Source organism: Dermacentor variabilis, chromosome 8, assembly GCF_050947875.1.
Source record: "Dermacentor variabilis isolate Ectoservices chromosome 8, ASM5094787v1, whole genome shotgun sequence".
In the NCBI taxonomy this organism is placed as follows: domain Eukaryota; kingdom Metazoa; phylum Arthropoda; class Arachnida; order Ixodida; family Ixodidae; genus Dermacentor; species Dermacentor variabilis.
Window position 1 is genome coordinate 16,377,210 of NC_134575.1, and position 22,998 is coordinate 16,400,207.

The window sequence follows — 22,998 nt, forward strand, 5'->3', positions numbered from 1 at the left end:
CTGGAACTCATTGAGAGGTTAGGCAACGCTGTCAGCTCTATAGCGCAAGGTTCTGTTAGAATTGATGTCGCATGTAAGTTGTACATCCGTTAAAAGAAAGTGCACGTAGTATCCTAAGTTGGCCCTCGCGCACTTTATTTGTTCTAAATCCTGTTTGACGTTGACTATATCAGGTACTGGTTCTTCACTGTAGAAGTATAGAATTTTTGTCTGATTGAACGCCGCTTAGCGCTCCTTCGAGCTTTGCGCTGCGAGTAATGTTCTCGAGTTTTGCTTTTGCGTATGCTATGTGGTTTTGAAATTAAATTGATGTGGTGGGGGTATTTCTCTTTGTGTAACTTGTACGTTAGCACGTTGGCTGCTGTAGACGGGAAACATTTGGACGATATTGCTGAGGAATCAAGTACGCCGCATGCCTCCGACGTCCCGCGCGACGAGAGACCGAGGAAGCAGCAGCGGCCACCAAGGCGGACAGGAGCGCGCAGCAGCTAAGTCCAGTGGAGGTGATATATATATATACGAATCGCGCGCCGACTTCCGAGAGCAAGACGGTGGCGTCACGTGACTGCCTCGCCGACGACAACCCGCCTCGCCCCGCGGCGTAGCGTCACCGTATGTGCTACGTCGAGGCGAGCACGTGACGTGACGTTTCAGCCAATGGGAATTTATATGCCGTTTCGCTCCTACCGAAGCCGGCTTTTTCGCTCAATGGGCCGTTCGATGCAAACGCGTCTAACGCACAGTAGTTGTTGCTGGCGGCCAAGTCTGTGGTAGCCCGATATTCCGCAAAGGTTGATATCTCCACGGATGAGCTGCTCTCTAATAACTTTCACTTAGCGCATCGCAAGAGATCAATGGCCGGGCTTCCCGCTTGGCAGGTAGTGAGCCCAGTAGGCGATCATGAAGAGCACAAACACCGAAGGAAACACGGCGCGGGAGACGCTGTCGAACACGTTGGAGCTGCTGACACTCAGGAAGCGGAACTTCGCGACAAAGGCGAGGAGCTTGTTCGGCTGGAACAGCGGCTGGATCGGGAACCTCGACGGCGCCGGAAGGTTGCCGGGAGACACGGTGGACGCCATGGAGCCGGCGGAGCCCAGCATGTCGTTTTCCGTGATGTCCTCGTCGGCTATGGCGCCGTCTCCTTGGAAACCCTGCGATCGAATCGCGTTGTCAGAGTGGGGTCAGTGTCTAGTGTCTTCTTACTGGATTCTGACATATTACAGGGACACCGAGGAGCAAAAAGAACAAAATTGTTCAAGTTGCATTTGCAAAGTGCTCTGTGCTACAACATCAAGAAATTCACCTTTACTGCGAGGTGAATAGATTATGAGAAAGCATTTGATTCAGTAGATATACCAGCAGTCACACAGGCATTACGTGATCAAAGAGTGGATATCTTGGGAAACATCTACAAAGATTCCACAGCTACCGTGGTTCTCCACAAGAAGTAGAAATATATCTTTAAAGAAGGGGTGAGACAAGGAGACACAATCTATCCAATGGCATTCACTGCAAGCTTGGAAGAAATATTCAAGCTCTTAAACTGGGAAAGCTCAGGCATGAGGATCAATGGTGAATATCTCAGCAACCCTCGGCTTGCAGATGACATTGTCCTGTTCAGCAACACTGGGGTCGAATTACAACAAATGATTGAGGACCTAAACAGAGAAGGTGTAAGAGTGGGTTTGAAGATTAATATTTCCAAGACAAAGGTAATGATCAATAGCCTGGCAAAAGAACAAGAGTTCAAGATCGTCAGTCAGCCTTTAGAGTCGTTGAAGGAGTAAGTTTATCTAGGTCACTTACTCACTGATCAAGAAAAGAAAGTTTACAGAAGAATAAAGATGGCTTGAATTGCATACGGCAGGCATTGCCAGGTCCTGACTGGTAGCTTACCGCTATCATTAAAAAAAAAGTGTACAATAACTGCATTCTACAGCTACTAACATATGGGAACGAAACTTGGAGGTGACAAAGAAGCTCGAGAGCAAGTTAGGGACCGCGCAAAAAGTGATGGAACGAAGAATGTTAGGCGTATCGTTAAGATACAGGAACAGAGCGGTATAGATTAGAGAGCAAACGGGGATAGCCGCTATTATAGTTGAAATGAAGAAAACAAAATGGAGCGGGCAGGCCATGTAATATGTAGGATGAATAACCGGTGGACCATTAGCGTTACAGAATGGGTACCAAGAAAAGGGAAGCGCAGTCGAGGACGGCAGAAAACTAGGTGGGGTGACGAAACGAGGAAATTCACAGGTGCAAGTCAGGATTAGTTGGCGCAGGACAGAGGTAATTGAAGAACGCTGGGAGAAGCTTTCATCCTGCAGTGCACATAAATATAGGATGACGACGATGATGATGACTGCCCGGAGGTGCTTGGCATGGCACAAGTCGCACCAGCCAGCCATGAATGACATCATGGATTTTGATGGAATCTGCTCGGATCTCGTTCAATTATAGGACAAGGTGGACCACGCGCAGTACTTCAAAAAGAGTCAAACACTGAATGTTGAGAACATACACTGTGTGGCGACGGCCTAAATGACGAGAAATGCCTCGAAAACTATGACGTACGTCCTGCTGACGTACGGTTGCTGGGATTTCTGCGAGAAATAGCAGTAAAGAAAAGCAGTATCTGCTCTATTGTGGTGATCACGAAGACTGCAATATTCAACACTGCACTCAGCAAAGCTTCCCCTCCGAGGACACTTGGCTGTCGAATACATCTGCATACACATAACTGCTATAGGGTGCCACGGTACTGCCAACCTAAAACGAGCTAGGACGAGCCACAGTGATCCATGTGGCCCTCCTCGTGGGCAGTGGCTTCAGCCCTCGCTGGGTGGCGCGAGTGGGCCAACTATACCCCGTCCCGCTAAAGCCGTAGTCCTGTGTACTCACGATCCGCTGGGACTTGACGTACTGGTAGGCCACAGCGTACTCCAGCAGCGACGTGAACACACTGATGAGGCACGCGAAGAGCCAGATGTCCACGGCCTTCACGTAGTCCACCGGTGGGAGCGCCGTGCGGGATTGTACGACCTGCGCACGAACGGAGACGACGAATCAAGTTTGTGATGCCAAAGCTTTTATTCATTTTTCAGTAGTAAGAAATCGGTCCTTAGAGAAGAAACTCAAAACTAAAATTCCTGAATGCGGTGGCGCATGTGCCGAGTGGGTCGGATACTTGTGAAGTCGGAAATTTTGCGAGGGCGCTTTCGTTTATTCGAACGATACCTCTGGCGCCCCCAACTATATGGTCTGGGGACAAGTTGCCGGCCAGAGTTGCTGCTCGCGTTTGAACGCGCTGTAATGCACGCGCGCAGTGTCTTTCAGCGTCTCAAAAGAGTGGCGAAACTCTGGCTCCCTATAGGGAGCCTATATATACTAGAATAAACACGAAAGAAGCAGGTCGAGTCGGCTTATCGGGCTGGTATCCCTCTTGTCGAGTCCGCGTAAAGGCTACCCGGTCGGGCTGACCCAGCCCGACCCGCTTGCAGCGTGCAGGTAAACGCAGACGGGTCGGACCAGCCAGCGCTGGGGCTTCGGCGGGACCACTGAGACATCATCGTTCTGTGCCCCGGCAGCTGGAACGGTATCGGGACAATGCGAGGGCAAGCAGTGTGCAACGCAATTTGATTGTAACAATAAGAGCCATGAAACAGCTGTCGCAGACCGGCCGCGAGAACCGGAAGCCCCCTTCGATCTCGTTGACGTCTCGGCTCGACGCTGCGTGCTGCCGTTGTTCGGACCCGTCCGAAGCGAGTTCCTGTGAACGCGGTCTCATCGGTCTCGGTTCACCCGACTTCTGACTAAATTCACTCACGTCGGGCTCATGTGAACGTAGGCATACTCTCATCGTCGCCATCTTGATGAAGTCGGCGCACTCTCGCCTTACAATAATAACCCGCTGGTACATCTTGTAACGGTTGCAGAAACGCAAATGATGCTTGTTAGCGAGCTACTTGCGAAAGGCAGCTCATAGTATTGTCTTTTCACAATGTGTGGATCTGCGCAATTTCTCTTATAAACCTGCCTAGATTCAGTATGTTTGTAGCGCTGTTATACTATTTCGTACTGCTATTTATGCCTTTTTCTACCCCCACGCGATCCCTGTTATTGTGGTGTTGCCCATCGGAGACGAGCTCGCAGCAACGAGTTTTTGTCACGCCGCAAACGTTACAGGAGCATTTAGAAATGCTTATTTCTCTTATCAAAGTTCGCGCAATTTCTTTATCAACGCCGCTCTTAGAACCGGTTACCACTACGGGAATCCAGCAGACGCCATCCTAGCCGTCATGAGATCGCACAGCCAGCACAAAAAAAAAATTGGGGGATCTTACGTGCCAACACCACGATTTGATTATGAGGCACGCCGTAGTGGGGGACTCTCGAAATTTAAACCACCTGGGATTTCTTAACGTGCACTTAAATCTCAGTACACGGGTGTTCTCACCCCCATCGAAATGCGGCGGCCATGGCCGGGATTCGTTCTCGCGACCTCGTGCTTAGCAGCCCAACAAGATACCCACTAAGCAACCACGGCGGGTACACAGCCAACACAGTGAAGGTCCACTTGGTCAACTGCTCGCTTCTAGGAGCGTCGTGCACTTTTTAATGGGGATACTGGAATGGCGTCCGTTACCTAGCGTGAAAACTCCTTAGGATAGCATTGTTACATAGAATGTACCCTCCTAATGTGTCCTTCTACACTTCCCCATAGGAAGTCACATTCGCACTTCCTTATTTCAATAATGCACTCTACGTGACAGAAGCCAGAAGAGACAAATTGCAGATGGCAGTGTGCTCTCGTGCGGTGGCATCGTTCAATTCAACGGCTGTGTTTCTACCACGACCGCCACCTAGTTTTTTGCCAATTTTAGTTCAAGATGAGTGAATGTAGCGCTTGACTGATGCCGGTACTCTTTTAAGATTGATAATTTTCTGTTAACTCTACAAAGTAAGTTCTCGCGATCAAAGGTCTCATCTGCAAGTTAATCGTACTTCGCCTGCTTGCCTTCTTGCCGTCAGTTTCTGTGTGACAATGCCTTCTTTTTTTTTTTTCGTCCGTCTAGTAACGAGGGCGTTTTCAAGATGGCGCACATTGTGCACGCGAACGTGCGAGCGCGTGGACGGCATACCTGCGTGGTGAGGGTCAGTATGGCGGTCACTCCGAGGGTGATGCGTCCCTGTACCGCGTGCACGTCGAGCCAGAACGAGAGCCACGACAGCACCACCACCAGGCCGCTCGGGATGTAGGTGTTGACGATGGACGCCGTCAGGCGTCGCTCGAAGGTGAAGTTCGCCAGCAGGTGCGTGTAGTTTTCTGTGCGGGCGGGAGAATTGTTATTGAGATGATGGACGTCCTGAGGGCAATGCCTCCTTTACTTGATGCCTGCCGCGTCGCTTGTTTTCCCACTGGAGCGGAGGTTCCTGTAGTTCAGGGTAATCGCGGAGAGATGGCGCTCGCAGCCGAACCCTACTTTCTCTTGCGGAGGAAGTGACGATTACTAGGAGGGCGAGCGCTCGACCAATGGCTTGACGAGAGACCGCGAGTCCTGCCTCCGGGATCGCAACAGACGCCGCTAAAATCTCGGAGGCAGGGGAACGGGATTCCAGTTTGGAGCAGCCGCCGCAACTAGCGCTCGCAGCCGACCTCTGGTGGAGAGGAGCAAAGAGGAGAGGGGCCGGAGCCAGCTTCACAGCTCACGCGGCAGGCATCTTCTAAAGGTGCCGTTGCCCGAGGCACACAGTCGGTTATGGGGAATGCCGTGTAGTCGAGGGCTCCAGGTTAATTTCTAAACCCCCCGGGACTCTTTAGCAAACGCAATTTCGGTCTTTCTATTCGTGTGACTAAACTGACTTTTTTTCATTGCTTTCCCTTTTCTTTTTCTCCGTTTTGGCGACTGTTGTTTTTAGCAAATGTGTGGGTCGCAAATTTCGGTGCTAGTAGATAAATATAAGTAACCTTATCATTGTTGTACGAATGCAGTCCCTGCCCTCTACGATGCCCAATTGCTTGAGGTTATGCAAAATAAATACATAATAATGACGGACGCACACCTAAACCAGAGTACAGGGTTTTTGCTTTCGCCCCGTCGGGAGTGCAACCGCTGCGGCAGGTAATCGAACCCTCATCCTCGCAGTCAGCAGCATGACGCCGAACCACTGCGGCGGATCTCTGCCGAGGAGCAGCGACATGTGGTTGACGTGTACAGCCGCCATCACACTTAACTCGCACAAGGAAGACTCATCTATAGCGTATTTTTGACCTTAATAAACACGAGCGGCAGGGAATACACGTTGAGTACTTTGGAAGGAAGAAGTATTACGTTAGCACTATCCAGGGTACTCCAACTGAAATTCTGCAGCACCGTGTGCAAAATAAGCATAAAAGAAGTTAAACTGCGGTTTTAAGCTGCGACACCTTGCGGGTTTCCGCAGAACTACTACGTCAAACACTTGCCTTTGCTTCGTGTGTTGTCGACAAATTCGACTTCGCCCTGCCATCTGCTAGCCGCCTGGTTAGCTCAGATGGTAGAGCGGCTGCCCCGGAAAGGCGAAGGTCCCGGGTTCGAGTCCCGGACCAGAACGAATTTTTCTTCAACCATGAAGCTTTTCTTTCGAGGAACCCGTATGAGGTTTCCTTTGTAGCAATTGCTACGAACGGGTGAATGTCTTATTTTCCCTTTATTCATTACTTCTCTCCACCTTACGGGTTACCGCAGAACTACTACGTCGAAGTTATGCTGTGATCGGTTTCAGTATGACGTTGACTGTATCTTTCGCGCCTGCCTTGCGGTATGCACAAGCTGCGTGGATGAACACACGCACGCACGCACGTACATACACACACACGCACGCATACACACGCGCACACACGCATGCACGCACACAGCAGACGAATATGTTGACACTTCCCTTCACAGTAGCCGTTCGCCGCTATGATCATTTACAAAGTGTCACTTTTGAAGTTGGCCGTACCTGTTAAGAGGAAGCTTTAGCTCGAGTGCTCCTATCTAAATACATGTAAAAGGAGAATTCGTTTTTCTCGGCAACCACTGCACCGAAGTTGACGAGGTTTGTTGTACTTAAAAGACAAACTTAAAATCTAGTGACTGTTGGTTTCGAATTTTTGAGTTAGGTCGTCAATTTTTTATTAAAAATTGCCAAAAAATCGAAAATTTTCAAAAAACGAAACTATCAAGTTTACAACTCTGTAACTCAACCACTAAAAACGATACTACAATTCTGTGAATGGCATCTAAAAGTACATCTAAAGCGGACAAAATGGATATGTTACACATGAATATAAAAAAATTTAATCATAGGGAAATACAACTTTAGCAAAACCGTTGTAACCAAAGTAACAAATTCACGTAAGATGTAAAATGACCCACTGAATTTGTCCGCTTTGAATGATCTAATGGATGCCGTTTACAGAACTGCGATATCAGTTCTTGATGCAGAGCTATGAATTTGTAAACTTCGTGCTTCTATATTTTTCAAACGGTCAAATATTTGAAAATCGTTTTAAGAAAATTCAAGCCCTAAATCGAAATTCCGCTACCAACAGACACTAGAATTTAACTTTCTCTTTCAAATGCAACAAATTTCATCAAAATCGATCCAGGGGTTATCTCATAAAAATGTTTTTGCGTTTTACATGTATTTGAATAGGCCGCGTCGGAGTTGGGCCCGAGCTAAAGCTTCCTCTTAATATTGCCTGCCGAGAAATCTCGCCACAGCAGAGTTGGTCATTTATTTATAACGTAGAAATGCGAAATAAGTAGCGCCTCATTTCTGTGACGTCATGGTCTGCGGTTTTGACAAAGACAAGCTTCCTGTATGTAAACAGACGTGCATAGAGCAGACGAGAACTCTTTTCGCCGCTTTTAGAACAACCATTGCTGTGCAGCTTTAGAATGCTTGGTTGAAAGCTTTCGAGAGTGAACTTGTCTTCAGAAATTGTTTAACTCTAAATGTGAACAACCTCTGATCAGTAACCATGGATCCATAATCAAATATCAATGTGCCATTTCATTTAAATAATTAAACCATGCGGGATATATATAAAACAAACCCCAATTTCTCAACATGGAGAAAAAAATTCATAGTAAAGGGTGTCACCTGTTCCCCAGAACTCTAAACTTTTGGCACAAGTAACACAGAGGGAATAACCTAATCGAGCTGTGAGTTTTCATGCAATTTGCTCTCTGTCTGCATCTATGCGCAACTTGTTTATGCTTCTGTGCGAAAGCTCCTATATACATTTCACCCTACTATCACTGTTGCCGCCGCCTCCTCCACAGAACGGTTAGCAAATCAGATGCTGGTCCTGTTGAGCTTCCTACCTTAATTAGTATTCCACCATCTATCTCTGAACCACAAACGTTTCCTCGCTCCCCTAGCGTACGGAATGCAAAAACATCGCGCAAAATACAAAAGTCCCGGGAGCCATTGCAGGAGCCAGCCGCGCGTCATTTGGTCGCCATGTTTGCTCGTAACGCTCACCTCCGAGGAAGTTCTCGCTGTAGCGATGCACCTTGGGCCGCTTGATCCGGAACTGGAGCGGTTCGACTCGCTCGACGAACTCGATAGCCCGACTTTCCCCTTGGTCGTCCACATTGCCGTCCCAGCTCAGCTCCGTGATGGAGTTTGGCGTGGCGACTGGAATCGGACGGTAACGTTTCTTTAGAAAGAAATTTTCGAAGTTACCCTCCCCTCCCCCCCCCCGGTGCCTCGCAACGTTGGGTGCCTCTAGCGCGACGGAAGACGGCGCGCTTCCTCCCCACATTCCTCCCATTTGTTTATATTTGTCCTGTTCCTCTTTCCTTCCTCTTTCTTCCCCTCTTTCCTATCTTCCATTTCTGTGTTGCTGTCGCCTCCCTTCTGAAGAGTAGGCAGGCGCTGTGCCCCTTCCGGTGGCAGTTGCCAGCCTGCTCCTCGCTTTCCCTTTCCTGTTAAATGTGTATATGTTTTCAAAACAAATAATAATAATAATAATAATAATAATAATAATAATAATAATAATAATAATAATAATAATAATAATAATAATTCGCGCGGACGGAATTGAAGCGCGATCGTTGGCTCCCCTCGTACGCTTTCCCTCGCACTTATAGCACAGGGCACGCGTCGACGGTGTTATCGCCCTTGGATTTTATGGGGAACATATCACTGCGATGCCGACGGCAATTGCGGAAATACGCCTGGAGGGTCCATGTATTTGCTATCGCAACAAAAACGTGTTGTTGGACACTATTTGTAGCAAATTGAACTTGTTACGGTTTATTTTAGCTGTATATCTAGTTAGTCAATATTAATTAATTAATTTCGCAAGTCACTGCGAAAAAGAACGTCAAATAATAAGTACGCAGAGATTTCCTCGAAACGTTCTATTGAGGGATGATCAATTCCCAACTTATTGCGCGATCGTTCTTGCACTTCATAAAGAAAGCCCGCGTATGAAAACAGCGACTACGCGCGTGGCCACATGTTCTGAAACCTGCCAAGCATGAAACGCAAACAGCACTTTTAGCATAGTGTGTTGTTTCTTTTACAGTGCTACGTGTTCGTACATGTTTAATGCTACAAATGGAGGAAGTCTGTCGAAGTTGATTTTCAACAGAAAAAAAAAAAATTACATTGTGCCTAAAGGAGTAATTTCGACATTCAGAGTCAAAGCATCGACAATAGAGTTTGCAATGAGAGGAAGGCTGGGCCCATGGCTTGAGCGCAAAAGCTAGACGGTGCATAGTTTTTCTTTTTTAAGCGGCAATGAACACTGGGAATATTGTTGGGCATCGGGCTTACGCAGCGAAACCTTGAAGTGGCAATGCTGGATGTCCATCGGGTACTTGTGGAACGTCATGAGGCAACGAACTTGGAACAGGTACCTGCACACGTTGATGCACCGGAGACTGTAAATTGCTTGAACAACACGCACTTGGGATATAAGTTGAAGTGAAAAAGCTAAAAGTGTAAAGTGAGTAATTGAGCGATGTCGTAACGTAGGATTGCTCCAAAACAACCAGCACGCCACAATAACACGCACACCGATATATATATATATATATATATATATATATATATATATATATATATATATATATATATATATATATATATATATATATATATATATATATATATATATATATATATATGTTCCGTCACGCCATTGGGCAAAAAAAAGACTGTTACCCAAGTTAGTGGACGGTTTGGTAGCTGTCGCCGTGGCACAATTGGTAGTGCAAAGCATGAGTAATGTGGAGGTCATGGGTTCGGCTCCCACCGCCGGCAAGTTATATTTTAGAACATTTTCATTTCCCTTTTCTTTATTACGTTCTACGTTTCAATTATTTCAACCGCAGCTAATTTCCCTGCTACTTTCCTTGGCTTCATTGTGTGTTGCATTTATTTGGTCATGATGAACGAAAATCGAGCTCCTCGGCTACCCTTGTTGTCTCTTGTTTGTATATATATATATATATATATGGTGATATTATGCGCAACGCTATGGCACCTAAATAAGTAGAGAATATTTGCGAACTGCGATGCAAGAGTGTATGTTTGGTTGTAGAGTCACCTACATGCACTGATATTATACTGCAGAAATGTACTGCTTAATAAGTGGCATGTCTGTAGAACAAGTATCCTTGGACGTCGTCTCTTCATTCGATGAACTTTCTTGTCACTGCTATATATCTTGTATTCTAGTTCCGTACAAGTTCCACGAAGTGTACGAATCACAATATTTTAGTTCGGGATAAGTTCTAGTAAGTGTGTGGAGCACAGTATTGTAGTTCCAGATAAGTTCTAATAAATGATCATATATGCAAGTATGTCCCTCTAAAACATACGTGGAACTAGATTAAGAGAACGCTACATGATAGAAATTAAATCAGTTTAGGCTGATAAAGTATTCTTTGAAAACCACATTTTCCTAATTTCCCAAAAATAGGTTGATTACATCGGGAGAAGATGGACGTCAAAGTTCAATTTGTTTATTTTAATTTCGCCTCGAAGCCTTAGCGGTGAGGTCTCCTGGCTCTCCGAAAACGATGCCAATCGGAAGTCACCGCATGTCGGCATTCAAGTGCATACAACACCACAGCAGCGCCAGATTTCCCTCTAGGTAATATGGAGAGAAACACTATACCTGCAAGCGTGCGCCCTTCTCGGGGGCCATGCATTCACAGACCGCAAATATCTTCTGAGAAGCGCAGTACCTTATTCCACGGAGCTTTCCGGCGTCTCTGACGACCCAACAATATAAAAGAAAGAAAATGAAGAAATTTCGCAAAAGCAGTTGGTAATAATGCGCTTGCAAAATTACACGCAGTTGGGTATGCGCCTGAGTTAACATACGAAATATATATTTTACGTAATCGCTTCTTCGTTAAAGTCCAGAAGGATCGAAAATACTGCGGCAGATTGAACGCCACCCTGTTGGAATCTACGTACAGCCAAGCTTTGTTTAGGCGCATAAGGGGTGCCGAAACCTGCATTACTTCCTTCGATCGTTATCGCAGTGTCACGTGCAAGGTCGTACCAAACGTCCGCGCCGCAATCGCCATCGTCGATGTTACGAGCTTTCCAAGTACAGACTCTTCGCATCCGGTCCACTGCGCGCGCAGGTGCTCCCGCACGCCCGTGCTAAATAATGCGTCACGCATGACGATCATCTGGAAGGGCTATGGTTGTGAATGAATTAATGAGGTTTTGTTATGAATGGACAAGATACAGTACAAGGGAATACTATACAGGAGGAGGTTCCGAAGTCAAATACTGTTATGGGACCTTCTGAACAGCGTATAAGTAAAAATATAAACAACAGTTGCAACAAATAATGTAAAAAAATAGCAAACATGGTATTGGTTTAGGTTTGGCAGTACTACTACAAATCAACTACAGAGATGCTACAACGAAAGTATAATAATTATTACTACATTTAACTAATTACGGAAGTAAATGTAACGCCATTATGAAAGTAAATGGATAGGGAGACATGACCAACAGAACTTCATTTTGCGCAGCGTAAGCATTAACAAATGTAGCAAAATTCTATCCGTCGTCGGAAAGATGGAATTACGCGTGCAACTGTACCCTTGTGGTTAAAGCACCGGGCTGGTGTGTACCGGTTTCCGAGGTTTGACGCCATCATTCTTCACGTGAGTAGCATATCCAGCAGCGCCGCGCGGTAAGGAAATTCCGCTAGGGCTCGCAAAGAAATCGCTTTAAAAGCAAGTGTACCCAAACATAGCTTCGACTAGGGCTATAGTTGGTATGGCATCTCTCTGCTTGCTGCGCTCGACTGTTATACGAAGGGCAAAAAGGAGGCATTATTATGACGTGCAATAGCGAACAATAAACAGTTGAAAGTTCGCGCAGATGTGTGTCTGTCTCTTTTTTTGTCCTTCCTATAAAAGTGTAGCTCAGCAAGCCGAAAGAAAACAAGGTAACCCCCCCCCCCCCCCGATTGGGTTATCGAGGAGACTGAGGAGAGTTCGAAGCGGCCTGCCTCGTGAGCCTGTGCACCGATCCGTCGCGCGCAATCTTGTAGGCGACGCTGTCCACCGACTGTCGGAAGATGCTGCTCCTCTTGGTGTTGGAGAACACCACGTCCGGCGCCCACATGAGCCGGGCCACGCGCCGAGGGACCGACATCCGGCGCCACCTCTGGGCGAAGGGGCTGCTGCGCAGGCGGTCGTCGCGCCAGCTCTCCTCGATGTACGTGTGCAGGCGGAAGTCCTGAGAAATTGGGGAGAGGGGGTCGAAAGGAAGGGGAGGAGGAGGAAGAAACTTTATTTAAGGCCAACACTAAGGCCCAGTAAAGTGAGCGCTTGCTCCGCTAAGGCCCGCTGATGATCCGCCGAGTCCGAGAGAAGCCAAGCACTCCAGGAAGGAGGGGAAGGGTAAGGAAAATATGGAGAGGTAATGGCAGCGTTACATGAGCACAGAATGTGTTCTGTATCTGCCCTTCTCTCCGGACAGTTGGGGCAGTGAGCTGTGCTGCGAAGGGGGAACGGGGGCCGACATTTGAGCCTGCACGGGTGCGCTCGAGGAACGCTCGGTTTCTGCCTACCGAGGGCTACGCTACGTCAGGAAGTGAGAAGGCCGGTTCGCTGTCGGGCATGAGGGGGCATCTGCTGAGGGCTTGCATCGTACTTGACACACCGCTAAGAAGGCAACGCAATAGTAGATCTACGAGAGTGCACAGGCAGTGCGCGCTTCATTGGAACTCCGTGTATGTATGTATGTATGTATGTATGTATGTATGTATGTATGTATGTATGTATGTATGTATGTATGTATGTATGTATGTATGTATGTATGTATGTATGTATGTATGTATGTATGTATGTATGTATGTATGTATGTATGTATGTATGTATGTATGTATGTATGTATGTATGTATGTATGTATGTAGCGGAGAGCGAATCTGGGGGCCTTCTCTGACAGTCGGAATAGCACAAGGATATATTCCTCCATTCCACTAGTGATGTATGAGTATGTTCTCCCCGTTCACTCCCTAGTTTAGGGTAAGGAATGGTAGGGATATTCCGCGCAATTACTAGGTTCAGGTAGCTGCGAACATGATGGAATGGAAATTGTGGAGGAGGGCGAGGTGCTGATAGGTGGGGCCTTGTAGCAGGCGCCAGATCACAGCCTCTTCCTGCGTTATGCGCGTCGGTGTGGAGGGAGGAATCTACATCTCCACCCTCGTTGATGAGCGATGATTTCTGAGTGCTGGTTATGTAGGGCAACACATTTGGGACGCTCGTCTGACCTGCTGTGTGTGCGGCACCCGGCGTGCGCAGGCTGCGGATACGGCGCGGGCTTGGCGATTTCAAGCCACAGATTCGTGTCCAGCGCTGCAGATGAGCTCCGCATGTGGAAGCAATCGTATCTGGCTGACGGCTACGTGGAGACTTTCAAATTCAGCTTCCACTAAATCCCGAGTTTGCTGCACGTACAGTCAGCTACAAAATTACGGAACACGCCATTTGAGAGAAAAAAGAAAAGCTTAATATCTGCACAATCTCACAACGCAGCCTATCGCATTCGCATTTACAGCCTCTACCAGCATGCTTGAGCAACATTGTGACTTTCGCTTTTACTGACCACTGTTACAGGCTGCTCGGAAATTTAGCGTTTTCTGAGATCCCGTGGTCCGTAAATTTTCGTGGTTGGCTGTACTTACATGGTAGAGTGATCGCCGAAAATTGCGGCATACTTTATAAGAGGTAATGACACGGCAGTTGTGCAATGTCCCTGCATTGAAAGAGTGTGAACGCGATAATCAGGAGCAATGGTTAAGCCCTGTTGTGTGTGTGTGTGTGTGTGTGTGTGTGTGTGTGTGTGTGTGTGTGTGTGTGTGTGTGTGTGTGTGTGTGTGTGTGTGTGTGTGTGTTTGTGTGTGTGTGTGTGTGTGTGCGTGTGTGCGTGTGCGCCTTGTCATTTAGCTCTAGACATTAGGGCCGACTACAGGTGTCCTTATAAACTTACCATTCTTTCTTCGTTGATGTCGTCGACGTCCACAATCTTCATCGAGACGTTCACTAAAACAGCCATGCCTGGAAGTAAATCGAAGTTAGTTGTATTGCAAGATAAAAGCTTACAAACTATAATGTCTACGAGCCAACGTCGTGTGTAGATTATAATGCTAGGCTAACTTACAGCCTACGGAAAAAGATGGCTGTGATCATCACAGCTGCAGAAAGCAGCATACGAACTAATAAAAGCTAGCAGTTTCATGCACAAGTAACATGTTACGAGTCATGACGTGGCCGAAGCACTTAGTAAACAAACTGTCGTGTTGCGAATTAGGCGGTCACTCGCAGATTTGCTAGAGATTCTTAGAATGTCAGTTATGTTTCGATACAGTTCGGAGACTTCCCGATTTTGTATAGTTCTTCTAATGTCACTGATAGTTCATTTTTGCTATGTGGAGGTGTCATGAAATTGTAGTCATGCGCTAGCAATGATTATAAACATTGTGGACTTCATAGTATCTGTATTAAACTTATATTGATCTTACAGATTAGAGTGACTACTACAAAGGGGAAAGGCCGCAAACCTGCTTGTACGTCTTGCCATTGGCATTATCGAAGAAGAAAAAGAGTGTTCAAGTTGAGATGATGAGGTTCTTTATGACACGATGACATCCACAAATGTGCAAGTATGTCCTGGCGTTGTTATGCCGATAATAAAAGCACATTATCTTCCCGTAGCCTGTTTGTACAGCGTAGCCTTTTATGTTAGGGATTGAGAAATGAATAAGTGCTGCCAATTGAAGTTTCAGTTTCTTTCTTTTCGTTTTTTTTTTACAAACTTCCTTCTTCGACTTGGGTTTTGGCAGTAGAAGAAGCTCCTCTTTATAAAAATATTTCAGCTTCTTGCGTCAGCAGATAATCACGCTCTATAATGCGGGAAACGTGAAGTAGAACTACATTACGAGCAAAAAACAACACCAGGGGGCGTCGTCGAGAAAGGAGAGGAGGGAGAGGCGACGGCGACGACACAGGCTACCGGTTTGGTAGTATGTACCGTCACTCCATTCCAAAAAGTATATTTAAATCATCATCATCATCATCATCATCATCATCATCATCATCATCATCATCATCATCATCATCATCATCATCATCAATATTTAACAAGCGCATCCTAATGATTATATTCATATTATGACCATAATATCGGGAATATAGCAAATCACGGTAGGTTTCTTTCCCTTAGCAGACGATACGGTAACATCTATTTTTTTCCTTTTTGTTGTCTGGAACGGACACTGCAATCTTTATGACCTGTCTCAATGCAGCGGTTTTGTGTTCGATTTCGCTCGGCTGCGAGTAATTTCCGTCTAGCGAGGTCGATCGATGCAGCCGTGGGCAAATATCAATAGAGCCTCTCGGGCAAAAGCCAATTCGCTTTCCCGACTCTGATCGCTGATTTTCCCATACATCTATGGGCACAGTCGTGCGGTTGACTTGAGTCAGAGCTACTTTCTGAGCTGTTTTTTCACTGCAATGTCCTTGACGTCCTCTCCTATGATAACGCTTAGCGAAATCGCGATAATCGTGACTTCTGTAATAGTATACTTATTTTTTTTTCGTACAGTGGCAGGAGCATCTAGTGCATGGTAACAGTCTGTTACGAGTTTGTGACATACTTTTAACTAGACGCGCCAAGACAGTTTCCATTTATATTTTGTATAATCGATAAATGAACCGCAATAAGTAGCAACTGCGTAGTAACGGAGAGTGTGATGTGCACTCGACCAACGCGAGAGATACCTAGGCTGAACAAACCTGCGAGTCTGGCAACTGAAGTTTGCAATTAATGTGCACGATGTGTCAGAGGTGTTGCAGCGTGTATTATGTGACTGCAATTGATTATTTATCAGAGGGACAACCGCTGAAGGCTACGCTCTATTCGTTCTGCGACTCGAGCTTGCCTCTGCGGGACATCCTTGGCCAGAGGAGAAATACGGGTCACGCATGGGGCGCAACGAAAGCGCTTCAAGAATTTTTTAGAACGACAGTTCTTAATGAAACTTCATGCTCAGTTTGACTGTGTGTACATGTTGGCAAAAGTTTGTGTCGTTTGTGCATTTGTATGATGGTCTGTGTACGTAATAGGTTTTACCCAAGATCTGGAAGGGCATGCCATGATGTCATTCAGTTAAACAGATACAGCGTTTTGTGAAAGGCCAACGAACTGAAAACATAAGGGGAGTTAGTTTAAAAGATTATTCGTCTAGAAGTCTACCGATGTTTTCTGTGTGCGAATATGCATACTTTTGTTGTTGTGTGAGCGATTCACACCGAAGATCCCACTGGTGTTCCTCAGCTTGAATTCCCCACAGTCAAAACAGACGAGTTGACGTTATCACCACGTGACCTCCAGCTCTGACACAGTCTTTTATGCAGCAAGAGCTTACTACACGTGAGAGGCGCCATAGCGCAAAATACGTGGTGCCACTCCGTCTTTCTTTATTTTTTTATTTTCTCTTATGACAAAAGCTCTGTTCTTGGGCATGAATGACGAATTCATTATTACAGCAGCCTAATTTTCAATCTATCTTGAACATTCTTATTTGTGGTCCCTGCAGCTCTTCTCTCTCTCTCTCTCTAAAAAGGTAACTAATTAATTAATTCTGGAGTTTTACGTGCCACTATGAAAAGTTCCCTAGGTCGGCAATTTTTTGTCCCCTGCAAGCAAACTGCCGATGAAATGGCAACAAAGCCACGTCGACCTTTAAATACAGGTGTTACATCTTAGAAGCAAAGCGCATAATGTCTGCATCTCATGCGCAATGAACTTCAGTTATGGCGATATGTTCGTAATGCTGCGGAAATACACCAGGCAGAGGGCAACAATAACAGGTATAAAATGAAGCCTCCCACAGAGATCATGTTTATCATATTGCTACTTGATGGGGAAGTTTTCATTATCTTTCAGAGCGATTTGGGTAACAATATTATAGGAAGGGTGTCGCTCTTGTGCTTTCTTTATTTGTGAAAAAGTTTTCTGGCTAGCTGGCTGGGTCTCTCAACCTGTCACTGACGACCTGGTGAGATTTCTTCGCCACCGTTTCCCCTGAATTCAAGAGCCACGAACCCGCGGATCGCTCGTGGATCGCAAATTGTGTCCTAATCGAGTCAACTTCGCAGAATATGAAGCCTTGTTGCTTTCGTAGGTGCCCACGCACTTATGCGATAAATGCTTTATCGCCGCAATCCTCCCGCGCCCACACGTGTTGTTATCCTTTGATCAGTTGATATTTTTCGTGTGTGACACTGGCGACAAAATAGCTGTTGATGATTCCAGCCTATAGTCCAGCAAAATATCAACTTGGAAAGGTTGCGACAGGGAGAAATCTGCCTGCACAATTTTTTATGAAGGTGGGCCCAAGTTTCTGCTAGTTTCTTACTTTATTTCGTTTTAATAGTAGCACTCCAAGGTTGGCCAGAAACTCTCACATATTGCAGTACGTAGAAAAAGGAATCACAGAAAGTGAAGAAGGGAATTGAGGCCATTGGAACAAGAAGCCATTTAATGCACCTCTACAAATGCCTGTGCGCAGGCCAAATATGGTGCGTTAACACCCTGTCCGAGACACTCTAGCTGAAAGCTAAAACGTCCCAGTCAAGACGAAATAGCTGTCTCGGCATTGAAACTCAGCAATTTCGAGCAAACGTGACTGGTTTTTTTTTTCTTTCCTTCTTTTTTTCTTTTGGACAACAGCAGGCCATCTCCAAATCACAAGCCCCGTGCTCACCCCGTATTTTAACCTTCCGTACCCACATACGATGCAAGCTCGTTGAAGGCTGAAAGAAGAGATCGTATATTTTCCATACAGACGCAAACACGTAAACCATAGACACACACGCGCAAACTGAAGGTACAGACACACGCCTGCCTAACCTTAACTTCCCGCAAAGTACACGTAAAGCACGCGCACGGCCTTGAAACTTTTCGTTGACTACTTCTTTTCTTTTTCACGAACGCCGCTTCTTCGACCGTTTTCCAAACCTCAGTCTTCTTCCCAATTGGTACCGAAGGTACGTCGCCCCCTCCCCCACTCCCCGGCAAGAGAGTGCGCGAAGGATGCAAAAAGAAATATTTTTTTAAAGAGAGAAAAAGAAAGGGCACGGTCCCGACGAGAGAAATGCTCGTTGGCGACGCATCATCGATTTCGAAGTCGGTTTCGATCAGACGCGAAAAGAGCGTCCCGAAAAAAGACTGCGGACTTTCCCGTCCTCGCGCTCGTCCCTGTCCCCGGCACCATAGTGGGTCACGGCTTCGCTACGCTCGCGTGTCGGCTCGTGGCCAAGTTCAATCAATGCGGGCCCGAGAGCGCGAGATGCTCGTTTGCTGCCCGTCGCGTCTGGCCCTTCTTTCCTCTTGTTTTTTTTTGTTTTGTTTTTTGTCGAGACAGGTGCCTCCTCCTTTGTGCCGGTGACAGTCACGCGATGGCAAAACTTACGCGTGGGACTTTGGCCCGTGAATGTGGGCTCAACAACGCCGCAGCTTCAGCGTTCGCGTTCAATACGTCGTTATTGCAGCCCTGCGTAGGCTTCGTTGTCAAAATAATTCTTTACGAAGCCTGCTGACGCAGGCACGCTTGCGTAGTTGCGAGGTGGGTCGCGAAGGTAGATGCGCGCTTACGGCAATACGGGTTTGTTACTATTGAAAGCTAGCGTGAATCACGAGATTAAATGCCACGCGGCCCGCTTTAGACCAGCGTGGTATAAATGCTCGTGCTACCCCGAGTGCGTGATGCATATGTCAATCAATTGATCAATTGATTGAGAAACACAGAGACGTAAACAATTTTACAGCGAAGCTGTTAAGGGCTAGTTCCCGCAGGATCGTGTCCGTGTGTAGACACAAAACTCTCCGTACGTGGGCCGACCCGCAATGGAGGTGCAGTTCGCCATTAAGGGGCCCACGTACACAGCTTCGCTGGTCAACCTTCTGCACAGAGTGGAAGGGTGCTGAGAAAGTTTCTGCATATATTGACGCCTTCGGTTGGGTTTTGCAAAAAAAAAAACGCCATCTGTCGTGCTGCTGTTTGAGAGTAGACGACGTGCCAATGGGTCGTGTGGGACCGCTGCCCAATACCGTGCTCAGTACACCCCGAATACAGGGTGCACTGTTGACGAGCACTTGGACAGCGTAATCTGCATTTTTCAGGCGATTTACCACGTCGACGACAGTCCTGAACACTACTTCAAGTATACGGGATCACACACAATCTGCGGTCTATTGGTGGACTGTGGTGGCGTCTTGACTCCGATCGGCGCGCGTCTAAGGTTTGGATTCCGGTCGGGCTAACTACCGTTCTGGTGATCCTCGCGTGCTTGTGTGCGTGCGTGCGTTGTTTTTTTATCTTGTTTCTCTTCAACGTATATCACAACAGAAGTAGCATGCCAGTCCTATGATAACCTCTTTTATCATTATTAAAAAATAAGAAGTCAGCGTGCACCCGAGTAAACTTAAAATACGAATTAACACACACATTTGTTTATATACGTTCCCCTTGAAACCAAATTTCTCCTCATTATCATCATCTATTCTTTCTCTTCGTCCTCTCTCTTGATTCGCTGCACCTCTTAACAACAAACACGCAGCAGACTTCAGGAGGCCATCCTAGAGTGGGCTGAGGGGAACAGAGGAGGCCTATTTCAAGTAGTTCCTCCCCCACCCTCTATTCCGTTGCCCCCTTCATTTTAATGAGGGATAAATAAAGTTTTTAATTAATTCATTCGGCAAAAAACGTCCCCTGCAACCTCCAGCCAATGCGGCACAGAAGCGCACCGACCACAGCATCGAAAACAGGAGGTCACAAAGCTCTCGCTGGCTTTTCAGCCTTAGTCTTGTCTAAGGATCAGGCTATTTAGCCGTCTACAGCGAGTACTGGAGCACCACCACGGGCCTTCGGCCACTGTAGCATTGCCTGCTCTGGCCTCCGAAATGCGCGTGCGGGCGCCACCGCTCTCGGGGTCTACGTAACGCCCAAGACCCCGCTCAAATTGCCAAGTGCGAAACTTTCGTGATAGCTCAGTAGCTAGCATGCCGGGCTCCCAACTACCCGTTGCCGCAGTAGTGCGAATTCTATATTTAGTGGCCCTGACGTACAGAGTGCTTTGTGACGTTGAATTTCGCTGTAAAATGAAGAACAACACAAGGGAACGCACACCACAAATCCATTTTGGAGCTTCCAGCTCATCGTCGCACACTTTCGACACTTATTATTCTTCTATTTTTTCCGGCGTATGATGTTGGTGAAAGTGGGGATGAGTTTATGACCTGATGGTGACTTGAAGACCTTAACAAAAAGGGGACGATACAAACACACAACAAGAAAAGAGAGAAAAAAATGAGAGACGGTACAACCAAGGGGTTTACTGTATTTAGGCAGCCAAGAAAGTAAAAGAAAATAACATTGCCAAATCGCGCATCAGGATGCGAAAGTCAGACTGAAAGACGAAAAGACTGAAAGGTTCATGTTCCCTAAGAAAAGTTAATCTCCTAATTACAAAACTTCACTTAGGTGCTACTAGAGCCTTTCGTTGCCATCTTTATTTTGTGAGAATGAATAACGCCTTACACCCATTAGCATAAAGAAAGAAAGAGAGAGAGATGAAAGCAAAGGAAAGACCGGAGGATTAACAAGGGAATATCTCTGGTTGGCTACCCTGTACTCGTCATCGGCCTAAATGGCCAATGTCGCTACATTCTTTATTCTTTATTCTTTATTCAAGAATTACCCCGCATTGCCCGAAGGCGTTATAGTAGGGGGGTTACAGCAGGGAAAAAAACAAATCTTCATTCGTACAGCACACTTGCTCTTCGCACAGCTGATTCCACTCCACAATAGTTCTGACAAAAAAGGAATCCGCAAACAAGAACGTCCTGGCACGGTATTCGCGGATTTTAAGTGAATGGTCATTACGCCGAGAAATATAATGTGGTTCTTTCAAGTAGCTTTTACTACTAATTCCAGTCTTATTATTAAATATGAGGTATAAAAACTTCAGTCTCAACTTTTTCCGTCTAGAAGAAAGCAGTTCCCAATTCAATTCAAGTTTCATTTTAGTACAACTTTCTCTCCGCCCATACCGCCCCAGGACGAACCTAGCAGCTCGGTTTTGAATTCTTTCCAGCTTATCAATCAAGTTCTTTTGCGCGGGGTCCCAGACGGCACAGGCGTATTCCAAGATTGGTCTAACACATGTTAGGTAAGCAGTTTTCTTCAGGTTCGGCTGTGAACATTTCAAGTTCCTCTGAATAAAATTGAGTGCCCTACCAGCACTCAAGCCGGCCCATCGCAATAATGGGCCGGCTTTTACAGCGAAGCTGTATATGCATAGGAGAAACGCTCGCAGTCCGACCACAGAAACCCTCCGGTGGTTCGGGCCCGTGAGGCAGAGCAGCGACAACGTCGACGTCGGCATAAATACCGGGGCCGCATATTTAAGCTTCGCCGGCTTACCATCTGTACGGGTGCACATGGGTGGTGCTTTTTCTTTCTCTCTCTTATTGTCAAATTCAATATCAATTTCTTTTTACTTTCCTTTAAATGAAGAGAAGGAGTGATCACTAAAGCGGCTACATTTAGTAGTTTGACGGGATGAATGCCCCCTAGACACGACGGCAATCGACCGTTTACAGACAAATAAGTATGTACAGGCATAATGAAGGATTACCAGGTACAATGGTAAATACAAAGAAAGGTACAATAAAAAAATTCATCGACGATTATGATACTCCCTAACGCAAAATTTAAGCGCAGCTCTCTGCGCGTTTTCGTTTCGCGATGTATTGGGCGGCGCGGGAAACCTGCCGCGTGTGGCACGTTGCCAATGGTGTGCAGTGCGGCGCCACTGCCTCGCTTATCGGGAGATCGCGAGAGATAGCGTGTGGATGACGAGAGGGCGCAATTGACAGCAGCCGCCGCAGACAGACCTGCACTCATGCAGCGCTTTCTTTCCCTATGCCTGACGCGCGCTACTCTGGCGCCATCTCGTAGCTGTCGTCGCATCATAGCCCGTCTTGCGCGGCTCTACGTTTCTCTCCTCATGGTTCCGCTGCAACCTCCTCCTCCGCTTTCCTCATCGCGCTCTTATTGCTGTCGCCATTCTTCATCACAAACTGCACTCCGCGTCCGCTCTTTCGCTGCGCTCGTTCGCTCGCTTACGAGGGACGCCGAGGCACGCCGACGCTCAATGCAGGAACGGGCACCTAAGAGCTCAACTCTAAGAAAGGTTGTTGTAACTTTAGATGGATTTATTTTATCTCGTCTCTCGGTCTATCACCTTTAATTTTTCTTTACCTCGTTATTTCTGCGCAGGATAGCCAGCTGGTATGTATTATGAACTGGCTAGCCTCCCTGTCTTTCCCTCTCTTCCTCTAGTACCATTGATACACGTGATCGTAGTTATAATTTTTATCAACTATTTGCAGCTTGCAGT

At 46.7% G+C, this 22,998-nt stretch overlaps 1 protein-coding gene across 1 annotated transcript in view; it reads right to left on the reverse strand.

Annotated features, from left to right (window-relative positions):
• Positions 1–512: 512 nt before the first annotated feature.
• LOC142590909 (glycine receptor subunit alpha-2-like) overlaps positions 513–22,998 on the reverse strand; it is a 30,843-nt gene continuing 8,357 nt past the window's right edge. The window contains exons 3-9 of the mRNA XM_075703304.1: positions 14,522–14,589; positions 12,533–12,762; positions 9,823–9,905; positions 8,521–8,676; positions 5,148–5,332; positions 2,908–3,048; positions 513–1,154 (exon numbers count right to left, since the gene is read on the reverse strand). Coding sequence (XP_075559419.1) covers positions 852–1,154; positions 2,908–3,048; positions 5,148–5,332; positions 8,521–8,676; positions 9,823–9,905; positions 12,533–12,762; positions 14,522–14,587 — 1,164 coding nt within the window. The 5' untranslated portion in view covers positions 14,588–14,589 and the 3' untranslated portion in view covers positions 513–851. The remainder of the gene's footprint in view (positions 1,155–2,907; positions 3,049–5,147; positions 5,333–8,520; positions 8,677–9,822; positions 9,906–12,532; positions 12,763–14,521; positions 14,590–22,998) is intronic.